This window comes from Eretmochelys imbricata, chromosome 14 (genome assembly GCF_965152235.1).
Source record: "Eretmochelys imbricata isolate rEreImb1 chromosome 14, rEreImb1.hap1, whole genome shotgun sequence".
Taxonomy (NCBI): Eukaryota; Metazoa; Chordata; order Testudines; family Cheloniidae; genus Eretmochelys; species Eretmochelys imbricata.
In genome coordinates, this window is record NC_135585.1 from 53,410,287 (window position 1) to 53,425,238 (window position 14,952).

A 14,952-nucleotide genomic window follows, 5' to 3' on the forward strand; every position below is an offset into this window, starting at 1 on the left:
AGGGAGCAGGGGTGGTTGGATGGGTCGGGAGTTCTAGGCATGGACCTGCCGCAGGTTGGCGTTTGCTTTTGTTACAATGGCTCGTTGGCTCTGTTTCAATCAAGGCCTTGCTGGGTTGAATATTTCGGGAGAGTTGTCTGTTGGGTTTTTTTATCGGTATATGTAGTGTGTGGCAGGGGGACATAAACTACTCCAGCCACACAGAATGGGGGGGGCGATCACATAAATTTGAGAGGTTTCAGAGTAACAGCTGTGTTAGTCCGTATCCGCAAAAAGAAAAGGAGGACTTGTGGCACCTTAGAGAGCGTGTGTGTGTGGAGGGTAGTGTAGCTATTTGGGGATGGAGATCGTGTGTGACTATTAGAGGGACACAGGGGAGGAAGGGAGTGAAATGGGGGAGGGAGGAACATGAAAACTACATGTGACCAGAAGACGAATGCACCACTCGAAAGACAGATCAGACATTTAACAAGGTCTTTCCCATCCAAAACAAACTTTGGCACGATAGGTCGTGTCCGGGAATCATACCGATCTTTTAAAATCCACCGAGCAATTGCAGCAAATGCAACGTTCCTTAAGGGGCCCCAGTCCTGCAAACGTTTATGTACGTGGCTAACTTTACACACAGAAGTAGCCCTACTGACTCCCATTTGGCTATTATTTTTATTTGCATTATGGCAGCACAGTTCTATCAGGCCCATAATGCCAGGCCCCAGGCCCAGTCATAATATGGCTCCAGTGTGCTGGGTGCTGTCCAAAGAGACATCAGTAAAAGACAGCCCCGAAGAGCTCACAGTCCAACCAGTCACGGCAAACAACTCACCTGTGCTCAGCAAATGCTTCCGTGTTTGCAAGATTTTGGTCTAACACGGTCACGTTCATCAGTGTACAGGGGAGGGATAGCTCAGTTAGCCTGCTAAACCCAGGATTGTGAGTTCAATCCTTGAGGGGGCCATTTAGGGATCTGGGGCAAAAATTGGGGATTGGTCCTGCTTTGAGCAGGGGGTTGGACTAGATGATCTCCTTTCCAACCCTGATATTCTATGATCACTGTGTTTTCAAACCAACATTTTTGGGGGCCAGATCCCCCAGCTGGTGTGAATCGGCCGTAGCTCCATTGAACTCAATGGGGCCAGATCCCGCAGCTGGTGACAATTGGCCGTAGCTCCACTGGATTCAATGGGGCCAGATCCCAGCTGGTGTGAATCAGTGATGCTTTATTGACTTCAGAAGAGCTATACCAGTTTACACCACCAGGGGATTGGGCCCGTGACGTTGTTTATTGCATGTTTAGAGATGTGTTTCTTATTGCTGAGAGGCACAGCAGGGCGTAGGCACAGACTCCAGTGTAGCCCCCCAGTGCCTTGGCTGTTCAACTTCCCTGTGACTTATTTCAGGGCACCAAGTCCAGTTTTGCCCTGTGATTACTCCCTTTACAGGTTCCCTCACTTAGGGTTATGTTCTGACCCAGGCTCTAATCCTCTCGCCCTTTCAAAGTGCCAAGCCGTGCATCTCGCTAGCAGGCTGGCCGGCCTCTTGCATCTGCGTCAACTCTGTGGTTTGACGGCTCGAGATAGGGCTAGCACTTCCTCTGCAGCCTTGAGCCCTCAGTCGGACAGGGCGAGTCTGTGGAGGGTCCTTGGTTTCTTCTTTTCTTGTCGTTTTCTGGGCAAGCCTGGAAGATGCAGGATGAAGAAGGTTACACGGTATTAAACCTCCGATCCCAGGAGAAAACCACCATCCGCCTGTCACCAGGGAGGATCCAAGGTATGGAAGTTAGATGGGTATGCTTCAGGAGCATGTCGCAAGGAGAGAATGAGCGAAGAGCATAAGTGCAGAGTGCCATTATTCTGCTGAATATCAGACAGGCTTTTCTTTGACCCCGTGACCAGACATTCCCTGTTCCCATTCAGAAATGGATATTTTGCACCTGATGGTTGAGATTTGTAATGCTGCCTAAGAGATTTGGACACCCAAACTGAATCAAAATAAATGGGATTTGGACATTCAATTCCCATAGGCTCTGGCTTTCAAAGCTGCTGATTTTTAGTGTTAACTGGACAACAGGAATTCCACTTTTTGAAAAATGTAGCGGTCTCGACATTTGTTTTAATTCTGCAGCAGAACAAAAATAAGATCCTTTGATATAGCAGGGACTTCAGTCTGGCTCCCCCACACCCCAGGGGAAATGACAGAACCACCTCTGAATCCGAGCAAACTTTTGTGGAACTGACACGCTTCCATGACAAGTTTTGAGGAATCGGCATTTTCCGACAAAACCAGGTTTGTTGACAAATTCCCGACCAGCTGAACGGGAGCTCCCAGTGTGGGGCTGCAACCGACCGCGAAGGTGATTCTTGGATCCCTAAACAGGAGAAAATATTGAGCAGGAGTAGAGAGGGGTTTTTTACCTCTGTATTTGGCACTGATGTGACTGCTGCTAGAATACTGTGTCCAGTTCCAATATCTACAATTCAAGAAGGATCTTGATAATCTGTAGAGGGTTCAGAGGGCGGGTGCTCAGGGCTTTCTGAAAATCAAGCCAAGCCTGGCTATGCAACTGTACTGTAAATTACCGCATGTAGGGTTGCATTAGAAATATCCGTTTGTATTGCATTACGGAGATTATCTAACGATGCCTCATGACATAACGTGAGACCATATTTTAAAAGACAAAGATAAGGTTGAAGCCGTCTCACCAAACTTTGCATTTTTTACAGATTCTCCTTTGTGTTCCCAGTGCTTCAAATGCATGCTAGGAATTTTGGGGGCTCTTTGCATCATTCTGACATTAGCCGTGATCATTCTGACTATCCTCGGTAAGTGTCTGGATCCCGTCTGTTTCATAAATATGCGGGTTGTGAAGTTTCTTATGCCTTAGTAATTCAGCTTAACTATTTTCTTATTAATCAACCGGGGATTCTCAAATTTTTCCATGGCGCAGTCCACCTGTGAAGGTCCATCTACACTGCACACTCTTTTCGGGCGTGTGTAGAGTACGTACACCACATGCCCCCCCTAACTTGGGTGTAAATAGCAGTGTAGATGGTGAGGCACTGCTTAGGCGAATAGGGTTAAGACACATTGAACCCTGTGGGTACGTACTCAGGTATGCACCCTACACACACAGCTTTCTACTCACCCAAGCAGTGTCTCCCCCATCTACATTTCTGTTTTTACAGTGTAGCGTCCCACTGCCAGAGTCTTTCGCCACCAAAGGGGAAGATTCAGAAGTGGGGAAAGACTCTGGCAATGGGAAGTGAGCAGTGAAAGGCTCCGGCAGCTCCCTGCTGTGGAGACTTTACGCGTGGCAGGGAAAGACTCCATCAGTGGAGAAAGTCTCTGGCAATTCCCTGCTACCGAGCCTCACCCCACTGCCTCCTCCCTGCCAGAACCTTGCCCTGACACATGGAGCTGTGCACCACAGCGTGGACCAGTGGTGGGTAACCGGCGGCCCACACACGGCCCATCAGGGTAATCCGCTGGCAGACCGCGAGACAGTTTGTTTACACTGACCGTCTGCAGGCCCAGCCGCCCGCAACTCCCCGTGGCCGCAGTTTGCCGTGCCCGGCCAATTGAAGCTGCGGGAAGCGAGGATTACAGATTCCCTGGTCCACATAACAGAATCTCTTATATTTATAATCCGTGTGCCAATGACAACTATTGCTTACGTGGAAAGAGTCACATTAGGAAAATAATGTAATTGTTGCTATTGTGTAAAGGAATTTAGCAGGTAAAAGCAAGGAGATTAGCCCTATGTGGCCAGTTTTTACTACCAACAAGAGCTCACTGGTTCATCATGGGTTACAGTTTGAGAACTGCTGTCCTATATTCAGTTACCACAGCGCTAGTAACATCATGAAGAAATGGCCCCGAGCAGGAAATGAGTAGGCCCCAGTTCAGGTAAACACCTGCGTAGGCTTTTGAAATTAAGGATGTACTTCAGTGGTTTCCTGATTAGGGTCCTTAAAAAGACAATCACCTTTAAATCTAGTCTGGGCTCTCTTGACCGTTAGACCATTTACAATGAAAGCTGGTCAAACTCTTGTGAACCATGTTTTTCATTAAAAAAAAATCTTGTCTATCTGGAAACAATTTTTTGGTTCTGGCAACTTGTCAGTTGTACAAACATTTTCACTGAAATGTTTCCAGTGCTTTGTTCTGTTTGTGAAAATACGGTTGGGCTTTTTTCCATTTGTCAAAATTATTTCAGTTTCTGGTTTCCCACAGTGTAGATTTTGATTGGCGCAGGTTGTAATATGTTGCCCCAAGGTGTTTTTAATCCGACTCCTTGATACGATGAATGTGCATGTCAATTTTTGATACTCTCCTGTTGTGTCTTACACAAGAGGCTCTGTGGTCTTCAAAAAACAGGACAAATTTTATACAACAAAATATGTCTAGTGTGAAAACAGAGTTTTTATATTTTTGAAATTTTTAATAAAAAAGAACATTTTCCACCAGCTCGATTTACAATCCCATTTTTCTACATTTTGAAGAGTGTTTTTCCTCCCCTGTGAGACCCGAGACCACACTTTTCAGAAGTAATTAGTGACTTTGGACAATGGAGTGCAGAGTATGCAGTTTGGAGGCCAGGATCAGAATTCAAAACAACCTTGACAAATTGGAGAATTGGTCTGACGCTGAGATGATGAAATTCAATAAAGACAAGTGCACATTGCTATACTTAGGAAGAAAAAAAAAATCAAATGCACAGCTACAAACTGGGGAATAAGCGTCATCAAGTCCAGCCCTCTGCAACGAGGCAGGACCAAATACCCCTAGACCATCCCTGACAGGCATTTGTCCAACCTGTCCTTAAACACCTCCAGTGATGAGGACTCCACAAACTCTCTTGGAAGCCTGTTCCGGAGTTCAACTTCTCTTACAGTTAGAAAGTTCTTCCGAATATCGAACCCGAATTGCCCTTGCTACAGATTCAGCCCATTACTTCTCATCCTGCCTTCAGTGGACATGGAGAACAATTTATCACCCTCCTCTTTATAACAGCCCTGAACAGATTTGAAGACTGTTGTCAGGTCCCTGCTCAGTCTGCTTTTCTCAAGGTTAAGCAGGTCCAGGTTTTTTAGCCTTACCTCTTAGGTCAGATTTTCTAAATCATTGATCGTTTTTGTTGCTCTCCTCTGGGCTCTCTCCAATTTGTCCATATGTCCCCTAAAGTGTGGCACCAAAATTGGACACAGTCTTCCAGGTGAGGCCTCACCAGTGCCGAATAGAGCGGGACAAAGACCTCCTTTATTGTCCATATGATACTCCTGTTAATACACCCCAGGATGATAGTAGCCTTTTTTGCAACTGCATCGCATTGATGACTCATATTCTATTTATGATCCACTGTAACTGCCACCTAGCCTCTTATTCCCCATTCCTAGACTGCTATTCCCCAGTTATTCTCCTCCCCTCACTGCAGCAGTCCCTGCTTCTGGTCCTATCGGCTGGAGTTTCTTCAAAATATGATCTTCCTTCTCCTTTCTCACACGCCATGTTACACAGTGAAATAGCTAGCAAAGTGGACATTTAAAGTATCATAATTAGTATACAAATTCTGTGGCCTGCAATGTGCAGGAGGCCAGACTAGACGAAAGTGATGGTCCGTTCTGGCCTGAGACTCATAGACTATAAGAACAGACTCCAACGAGAGACTGCTGAATTGGAATTAATTTGCAAATTGGATACAATTAACTTAGGCTTGAATAGAGACTGGGAGTGGTTGATTCATTATACAAAGTAAAACTAGTTCCCCTTGTTATCCCCCCCCCCCCACTGTTCCTCAGACGTTCTTGTTTGCTCCTGGATTAATATGCTGGAAATGGCCCACCTTGATTATCACTTCAAAAGGTTTTCTCTCCCCCCACCCCATTCTCCTGCTGGTAATAGCTCATCTTAAGTGATCACTCTCCTTACAATAAAAAGAAAAGGAGTACTTGTGGCACCTTAGAGACTAACCAATTTATTTGAGCATAAGCTTTCGTGAGCTACATGCATCCGATGAAGTGAGCTGTAGTTCACGAAAGCTTATGCTCAAATAAATTGGTTAGTCTCTAAGGAGCCACAAGTCCTCCTTTCCTTTTTGCGAATACAGACTAACACGGCTGTTACTCTGAAACCTCTCCTTACAATGTGTATGATAAACACCCATTTTTTCATGGTCTGTGTGTATAAAAATCTCCTCACTGTATTTTCCACTTTATGCATCCAATGAAGTGAGCTGTAGCTCACGAAAGCTTATGCTCAAATAAATTGGTTAGTCTCTAAGGTGCCACAAGTCCTCCTTTTCTTTAGACTGTAAGTCAGTATCTGTTAAAATGGATGGGCAGTTCATATATCAGGGCAATTGTTTCAGGTTCTCTGCAGACTCAGGCAGAAGTTGCTGGATCAGTTACACTTCGGTCAACGTTTTTAGGGTTCCCCCCACAATGATAATAGCTAGAGACTGGCTTAGAAGCAGCTCTGGAGAACAACTCAGTAGTCTGTCCATACCCCCCATTTTTGGGGAAAACTGCCTTCAGTCTTTACAGTGTTCTTATGCTGAATGCTACAGACCCCAATAGCTATGGACGAACAAATTGACGTAATAGACCATATTCCCAGAACTGGGCTGCTATCACTGATAATTAGAATTGGCTGGAAATTGGAATTTTGGTTCTGTGGGAAATTCTGACCATTTGAAATTTGTATTCATTCTAAATTGGAATGAAAAGCCAAAATTTCAGAATTTCCCACTGGATAAAAATTCCAATTTTTTGGGGGCTGGGAACTATCAAGTCAGTTTGATTATGTTGAAACATTATAATAATAATAATAACAGATACAATACACTGAATATTAAACATAAAATGTAATATATGAAAATTAATATTTACTACAACATACAAGTTGGAATGAAATGAATCAAAACGATAAAGTCAAAACAAAATGTTTTTTTTTACTTTATTGAAACATTTTTGAAACAAAATGAGACTGTCAAAACAATTCCTTTAGATTTTTTCCTCATCAAAAATGTCATTGAAACAGATAAATTCCTGCAAAATGTTTCCATGTTGATGAAACTTAATTTCCCCCCAGAATACTGTTCCGTCAGGGTTTTTTTGACCAGTTCTACTGATAACATAAGCAAAGATGCTGATGCCAAAGAAAGAAACTAATGAGGCAGAGGCACATTGAGCCCGGGGAAAATCATTCAAACTAAAACAACTGCAGGGCCAGCTGGAAAGAGACAAAAGCAGGGGAGAGAAATGGGAAAGTACCTAAGAGATTACTACATCTAATAGGAAAGGGGGATGTAAACATTGAGACATGCTTGGTTCACTTTTGAGTTTAAATACTGTAGGAACATAATAGAGTTTGCCTCTGGATTTTTTAATAGTTCAGTTTCTTTCTCCAAAGTGACTGACTGGGATCCATATTATTCAGGGCTTTATTATACACACATGCCGGGCAGTTCTCTAACCTCTATTCACACGGATGCTGTGTGGTGAAGTTTTCCAGGGCGGCTCTCACAAAGGACCGACCGGAACACCCCCAAACACCCCTGCGGACAGTGATTCTGGGCGGAGAAGCTTAAACAGAGCAGAAGGCAGCAGCAGGCCAGAGGACGTCCTTGCTCACCTGAGACAGAATCTGTGCGATCTGCAAACACACAGCAGAGCAGGTAACCTCAGCTCCTTCCATGCCTGAGCCGTGCGCCTGTCTAGCTCGTTAGGCTGCTCTAGTGCATCTGTCAGAGCTCCTCCTAGGAAAGTCCCTTCCTGCTCCTGGGCCCACATGTGCCACCACCCACCTGCCCTCCAGAGCTTCTCTGCTTTGGGTACCAGGAGTGCAGTTAACCACAAGCGTTTTCAGATGGGACTGTGGGGAGCAGCAGTGACGCCTAGTGGCCACTCAGGGTAGCTCTCAGTATATGCAGTACCACAGTGGGGGGAAAGCCCAGGAGAGCGAGAGGGGAAGGGATGGGCTCCAACAGAGTGAGAAAGAAGGCAGAGGCTGCGCTGGGACATGGCATGAAGGCACAGGTGTCTAGCCATCATTCCACACACCCAGCGAGAGACAGTCCCTGCCCCAGCTGAGATCAGGGCCCCGTTGTGCCGGGTGCTGCACAGACCCACAGTGAGACAGTCCCTGCCCCAAGGAACTTACAAGACAGATGAACAAAGTAGTACTATCCCTCTATGACAGGTGGGGAAACTGAGGCACGGCAGGTTGCCGTGACTTTTCCCAGGTCACACAGTACAATGTGTGGCAGAGCTGGGAATTGAAGCCAGATCACCTGTTTGCAGTCAAGTGCCTAAACATGGAAAGTGTTGAACCATGAGGTGTCTTCAGCCCCATGAATGCCATGTCCTTTTCCCCCAGCTGGAGGCTCTGAGTGCAAACTCTGCCCCATGGACTGGCTATCACACAGAGGAAAGTGCTACTGGTTCTCTAAAGGGAATAAGGACTGGAATGGGAGCCGTGATGACTGCCCAAGGAAGAGGTCTCACATCCTGGTGATCCAGGACCAGGATGAGATGGTAATGTAAAAAATAAAGTGTGCAAACTACACCTAAAATGTAGGTCAACCTAGCTATGTTGCGCAGGCATGTGAAAAATGCCTCTTGTTTTAAATCTGGGTTGAAAAATTGTCAGTGACGGAGAATCTACAATGACCCTTGGTAAATTGTTCCAACGGTTAATTACCCTCACTCTTAAAAATTTACACCTTATTTCCAGTGTGAGTTTGTCTAGCTTCAACTTCCAGCCATTGAATCATGTTCTACCTTTGTCTGCTAGATTGAAGAGCCCATTATTAAATATCTGTTTCTCATGTAGGTACTTACAGACTATGATTACGTCATCCCTTAACCTTCTCTTTGCTAAACTAAATAGACGGAGCTCCTTGAGTCTATCACTCTAAGGCAGGTTTTCAAATCCTTTAATCATTCTCATGGCTCTTCTCTGACCCCTCTGCAATTTAGCAACGTCCTTCCTGAACTGTGGGCATTAGAACTGGACACAGGATTCCAGCAATGGTCACACCAGAGCCAAATTGAGAGGTAAAATAACCTCTCTACTCCATTCAATATTCCCCTGTTTAAGCATCCCAGGATCACATTAGCTCTTTTGGTCACAGCGTCCCACTAGGAACTCAAGTTCAGCTGATTATCCACCATGACCTTTAAATCTTTTTCAGCGTCATGACTTCCCAGGGTAGAGGCCCCATCCTGCATTCTTTGTTCTCAGCTATATACGTTTCCATTTAGCCCTATTAAAAACACATACTGTTGGCTTGCCCCCAGTTGACCAAGAAATCCAGATCGCTCTGGATGCTTGACCTCTCCTCTTCATTATTTACTGCGCCCCCAATTGTTGTGTCTGCTGTAAACTTTATCAGTGATGATTTTATTTTTTCTTCCAGGTCCTTGGTAAAAATGTTCCAATAGCTTAAGGCCAAGAACCAGTCCCTGTGGGATGCCATTGGAAACACACCCGCTCAATGACGATTCTCTGTTTACAATTACATTTTGAGACCTAGCAGTTAGTGTCCTAACAAGTGTTATATGCCGGTTCATAGAAAAAAAAAAAAAATTCCCTTGCTTGTTTTGGGTCCAACTGAAGGCCTCTTTAGAGATTGTGGATTAAGTTCTCTGGTGTCCTTTGTAATGATTGCTTTTCCCCCAGGCTAAATTCACACTCTTGCTTTTAGAAAAGGAGTACTTGTGGCACCTTAGAGACTAACCAATTTATTTGAGCATGAGCTTTCGTGAGCTACAGCTCACTTCATCGGATGCATACCGTGGAAACTGCAGCAGACTTTATATATACACAGAGAATATGAAACAATACTTCCTCCCACCCCACTGTCCTGCTGGTAATAGCTTATCTAAAGTGATCATCAGGTTAGGCCATTTCCAGCACAAATCCAGGTTTTCTCACCCTCCACCCCCGCACACAAATTCACTCTCCTGCTGGTGATAGCCCATCCTTGCTTTTTCTTGCTTTTCTCCACAGCAGTTCATACAGAACGTCACACAAGGGAAATATCCCATTTGGATTGGGCTTAACGTTACATCCCCAGAAGAGAAATGGACCTGGGTGGACGGCTCCATCTTAAACCAAAATCTGTGAGTGTTTCTTGCTGTTAAATATTTCATGTGTCTTGAGGAAAGTTTATAATTAAGTAACTTTGGATGTTTGCTGAGTCGGTGAGAAAGGCTGGCCTTGAACTGGGACTCAGGCAATCTGGATTTACAAACACACCCCCGGCGTGACTCGGACAAGTCACTTAAACTCTCTGGGCCTCCACTCCCCATCTGTCCTAAGGAATAATTATTCTTTGGCTGCTTTGTGTATTTAGATTGCAGGCCTCTGGAGGCAAGAGCTGCCTCTTGCTAAGTGTATAGATAAAACGCCCAGCACAATGGAGTCCTGATGTTGGTTGGGGCCTCTACGCATTACTAGAACACACATAATACAGAGAGCCAGGGGAAACAATGCCCAGTGGAGCAGCTTTCCCTCTAGGAACGTCTACACTACAGCGGCTACCGTGCAGCAGGTGTAACGCTGTAGCACCAAACTGTGGGCCCTTCCTACATCGACGGAAGGGGGTTTTCCCGTTGCTGTAGCTAGTCCACCTCTCCAAGAGACAGCAGCTGGGTTGATGGAGGCGTTCTTCCGCCAACCCAGCTGCTTCTACAGCCAGGGGTTAGGTCAACCGAACGACGTCCACAGGGTGCAACATCTTTCACAGCCTTGAGAGATGTAGTTAGGTCGACTGCAGTTTTTAGATGAAAACCACGTCTCAGAAAACACCGATTCCATGAAATTGACACGTTGCCTGTGACTGTATCGGTTTTTCTCAATTTTTGATGGAAAATGATCGCAACCGTTTATTTCAGCGGCATCCATTTGATTACATTGTATATTACATGACAACATAAAAGTCGAAAGATTTTGACCTGATTGAAATATTTTGATAATGTCTGAGATGTTTCCAAAACGAAATTTTTGGAAACCTCATTTTGCTGTAAATTTCAACGTTGTGTTCTGATTGAGAACAACAGCAAAAAAACCACCACCAAACCTCCCGATATTTTTGGAATATCCCATGGAATGGAAATTCAATTTTCCGGCTTCTTCTAACAATAAGTAAAGTCCCCTCCTCTCAGGAATTAAAGGTGATTCTGAATGTTATTAGGGAGGCAACTTCCCCTTGATTCTCAGGCTGATCATGGGACCACCGGGTCTCAAAGCATGCACACGACTGCTTGAGAGAAAGGACTGGACTTTAGGCACTTTTGTGGCCGAACCACTGACTAGGAGGAGACAAAGAGCCACACTCGGCAGAGAGCCTGACAAGCTTTCTTCCAACACATGCTTTCCCACTGCCGCCTCTAGAGTGGTGAGTTCAGTCCCCAATAGCCCACAGGGAGACCAGACGTGGTGGGAGGTTTGGGACATTTATAACCTTGCAGGGGAAAATGCAGAGATAATGGAATACCTACAGCTGAGTAGGCCATTAGATTTAATACAAAGAGACTCTTCTCTGGATCTTTGTTTGAGAAGTCTAGACACTAACACGGATTATTTCCCCCCTCCCCTTTGTTCCACAGGTTTCCGGTATCTGGTCCAGCTGTGAGAAACAGTTGTGGGGTGATAAAGGGGAATCAGATGCGTTCGGAAATGTGCAGCGCTGAATTTAAGTGGATTTGTCAGAAAGAAGCCGCCCTGATCTAAGCAATGACAGTAGGGAGGCAGTATCCTTAGAAATAATAGATTCCTAGATAGAAAGGCCATTCTGATTGTCTACTCTGACCTCCTGCATAACAAAGGCCAGTGGTAAAAAGCTGACGGGAGAGAGCTACATGTTCCTCATAGTTAGGGTGACCAGATGTCCTGATTTTATAGGGACAGTCTTGATATTTGGGGCTTTTTCTTATATAGGCACCTATTACTAGGTGACCAGATAGCAACTGTGAAAAAACGGGACAGGAGGTGGAGGGTAATAGGCTCCTATATAAGAAAAAGTCCCCCAAAATGGGACTGTCCCTTTAAAAATGGGACATCTGGTCACCCTACCTATTACCCCCCACCCCCTTTCCCGATTTTTCACACTTGTTATCTGGTCACCCTACTCCCAGTCCTTTGAAAGGTTCAGCTTACCCCTGTGACAGTGAGAATTTTCTGTCATATTTTTGTATGACTCCTGTGCGTGCCTGAGTTTCCCCTGTACGCTGCATCATCACCGGGGAGGTAGAAAAGGGCTGGTTACTCTCAGGCAGGCTACGATGCAGGGGTGGCTGACGCATTTCTCAAGTGTGAGGCCCATGTGATTGGAAGTCCATGAGGACAATGGCAAAGCCAACCCCCCAGGACCATGGATGGCCCACCTCTCCGCAGGAAGCCAGCTGTGTTTGAGCAGCTGGACAACAAAGGACTGAGAAGGGGCCCGGTGGGACTGGCCTGAGAACTTGACCAAAGAGGACAGAGTGGGAGCTGGGGACATACCACTTGGCTGGGGCTCTGGGCCAACCAGAATGGACCTTGCTGCAGCTTTCTCTTCTCTATGTTAACCAAGGACTCTCTACACTGTGTTCCAGATAGCTAATAAACCCTCCTGCTTTTACCACTCTGGCTGGGAGTCATGGCAGATGCTGAAGGAGGGGTGCATGGCTCCTTTTGGGGGTACAAGTCTCCCTCCGATGCCCATCTCAGGTGGCCTTGCTGAAGGGAGCTCCCAGCTTGAAGCAGCAGTGCTGGAGACTTCGAGGTTCAGTCCAAGGAGGTGGTGAAGCCAAAGGGCTGACCCTGGTGACCGAGTGAGACCCTAAGGGAGTCTGGAACCCAAGGAGTCCTCCCAGGGACTGTTTTAAAGCACTGGGCATGTGGATCCGTGACAAACCCCAATAACCATCATCCTTAGCATGTAGCGCCCTTCTCAGTGCTTTACACAAGGCAAGTGATCACCATTATTGTAGGGGTGGAGGGGGAAATGGAAGCAGAGAAAGAATCACAGAAATATAGGACTGGAAGGGACCTCGATAGAGCATCTAGTCCAGTCCCCTGCACTGAGGCAGGACTAAGTATTATCTGACATCCCTGACAGGTGTTTGTTCAAATTGTTATTTAAAAACCTCCAATGATAGAAACTCCACAATCTCCCTACATAATTCGTTCCAGTGGTTAATTACCCTGACACTTAGAAAGTTTTTCCTAAAAGTCTAACCTAAATCTCTCTATTTTTTTTTAATCTAATGTCCTTAATACGGAGCCCTCGTTACTACAGTCACTATCTTTAACGTTTATTTCTCCTCCCACCCCTGCCCTGTCACCTAAGCCACCTCCAAGTCCATTGCTAAGGGCCACTCTGAACCATCCCATGCTCCAGATTCCACCCCAGGTAAGGAGGGGAAGGCTGGGTGGTGCTGGCTGCTTCTGCAGTTGATCAGGCAACTCAGACTCTTCCCCGCACCAAATTAGTTGGCCAGCTGCTGGAAAATCCCCTTTTCTTCCTTCCGCCTGGACACAGCCCTGCTGGCACTGAGGAGGCGCTGAAGCGAATGCAGGGAAGAAGACAGAACAAAACCACAGACCCAGCAATGAGGTCGTTTATTTACACAAAGTGCAAAAGAGTACAAACATGGATTTACAGTTTAAGCAGCGCCTGTATTCTTATTCACAAGCGTTTCTCAAGTATACAGAATACTGTAGCCCATTAGTGGGTTCACTGAGCCAGGGCGAAATAGGGAGAGTCCCCCAAAGTCTCTCCCAAGATAGGCAGCTTGTGGGAGGCTTGCTGGGATGACGGATGCTGAAATTAAGCCCTGACTCTTGCCTTTTCACAGTTTGGTCTCGGCATTATTGCGAACGCCCTGATTTCCTACATTTCCTTAAATAGCTACTTGACACCACTGCAGAACGGGTGTAAGACTGGGTTTGTACCTACAAATCAGATCGGCCTAGTGGCATCGCTCAGGGCTGGGAAAAATTTTACACCCTGTGCACTGTAGTACGGTCGACTGTAGATGTAGCTTGACAGAAGAATTCCCTCAGAGAGGTCGATCAAATACACCCCCGGCAAAATTCCTTCTCTCGCTGTCACTCAGTCTCAAACTTCTGAGAGAGACAAGGTGGGGGAGGGAATGTCTTTTATCCTGGGCCCAACACAGCTACAACACGCGACAAGGGAAGATATCGAATTTTGCCGCCTCTGTGGAAACTCCACAACACGAAGAAAAAGGAAGCAAAGCTTAAAGAAGTTAATGGGCGACAGGGGACGGATCACTTAATGATTGTCCTGTTCTGTTCTTTCCCTCTGAAGCACCTTGCATTGGCCACTGTCGGAAAACAGGACCCTGGGCTAGATGGACGTTTGGTCTGACCCAGTATGGCTGTTCTTATATTCTAAGTTGGTCCAATAAAAGTCATTACCTCCAGGTTCTAAGACACTTGGATGGGAGTTTCAAAAGCATCTGTCTAAAGGCTTTTAAATGACTGGATAACCCTTTCGGGAACGAATTCCTACTGAGGTTAATCAACCCATCACCTCTAGAAAGGAGAGATCAGACTCTGCTGTGTAGGATATAAACACATTAAGAAATAAACAGAGACAAGGGCTGCATTTAAGCATGCGGCAGTAGGAAGCCCCAGCCATTCTGCTCGGATGCTGTATCCCTTTTCCACGGCATCCCCTGTTTGGGGCTGCGAGGTTCTCTGGGCGAGTCTTACTGAAGTCTGTTTGGACAGCAGCCAGCAAAACGGGGCCCCTGACCTTGATTGGAGCCTCCGGGTGCCACTGTGATGTAAATATCCTCAGAGAAGGGATCAGCAGCAAATCACTCAGCGGCACCGTTTGCACCCCGGCCACCAGCACCCAACGTAGCACCGAAGAGTCAGCTCTGCATTGCTCTTCTCCTGGAGCAGCCCTTCGGCAGCAAGGAAATGCTTCCTTCAACC

General features: G+C 46.1%; 1 protein-coding gene across 1 annotated transcript; it reads left to right on the top strand.

The window, feature by feature from the left end:
- Nucleotides 1–1,670: 1,670 nt before the first annotated feature.
- Nucleotides 1,671–11,978, top strand: LOC144274557 (killer cell lectin-like receptor subfamily F member 1). Its single transcript, XM_077833434.1, has 6 exons — nucleotides 1,671–1,767; nucleotides 2,721–2,819; nucleotides 7,502–7,672; nucleotides 8,374–8,531; nucleotides 10,009–10,121; nucleotides 11,610–11,978. Exons 1-6 carry the CDS (start codon nucleotides 1,683–1,685, stop codon nucleotides 11,731–11,733), a joined length of 750 nt encoding a protein of 249 aa, XP_077689560.1. The 5' UTR covers nucleotides 1,671–1,682; the 3' UTR covers nucleotides 11,734–11,978.
- The last annotated feature ends 2,974 nt before the right edge of the window (nucleotides 11,979–14,952 follow it).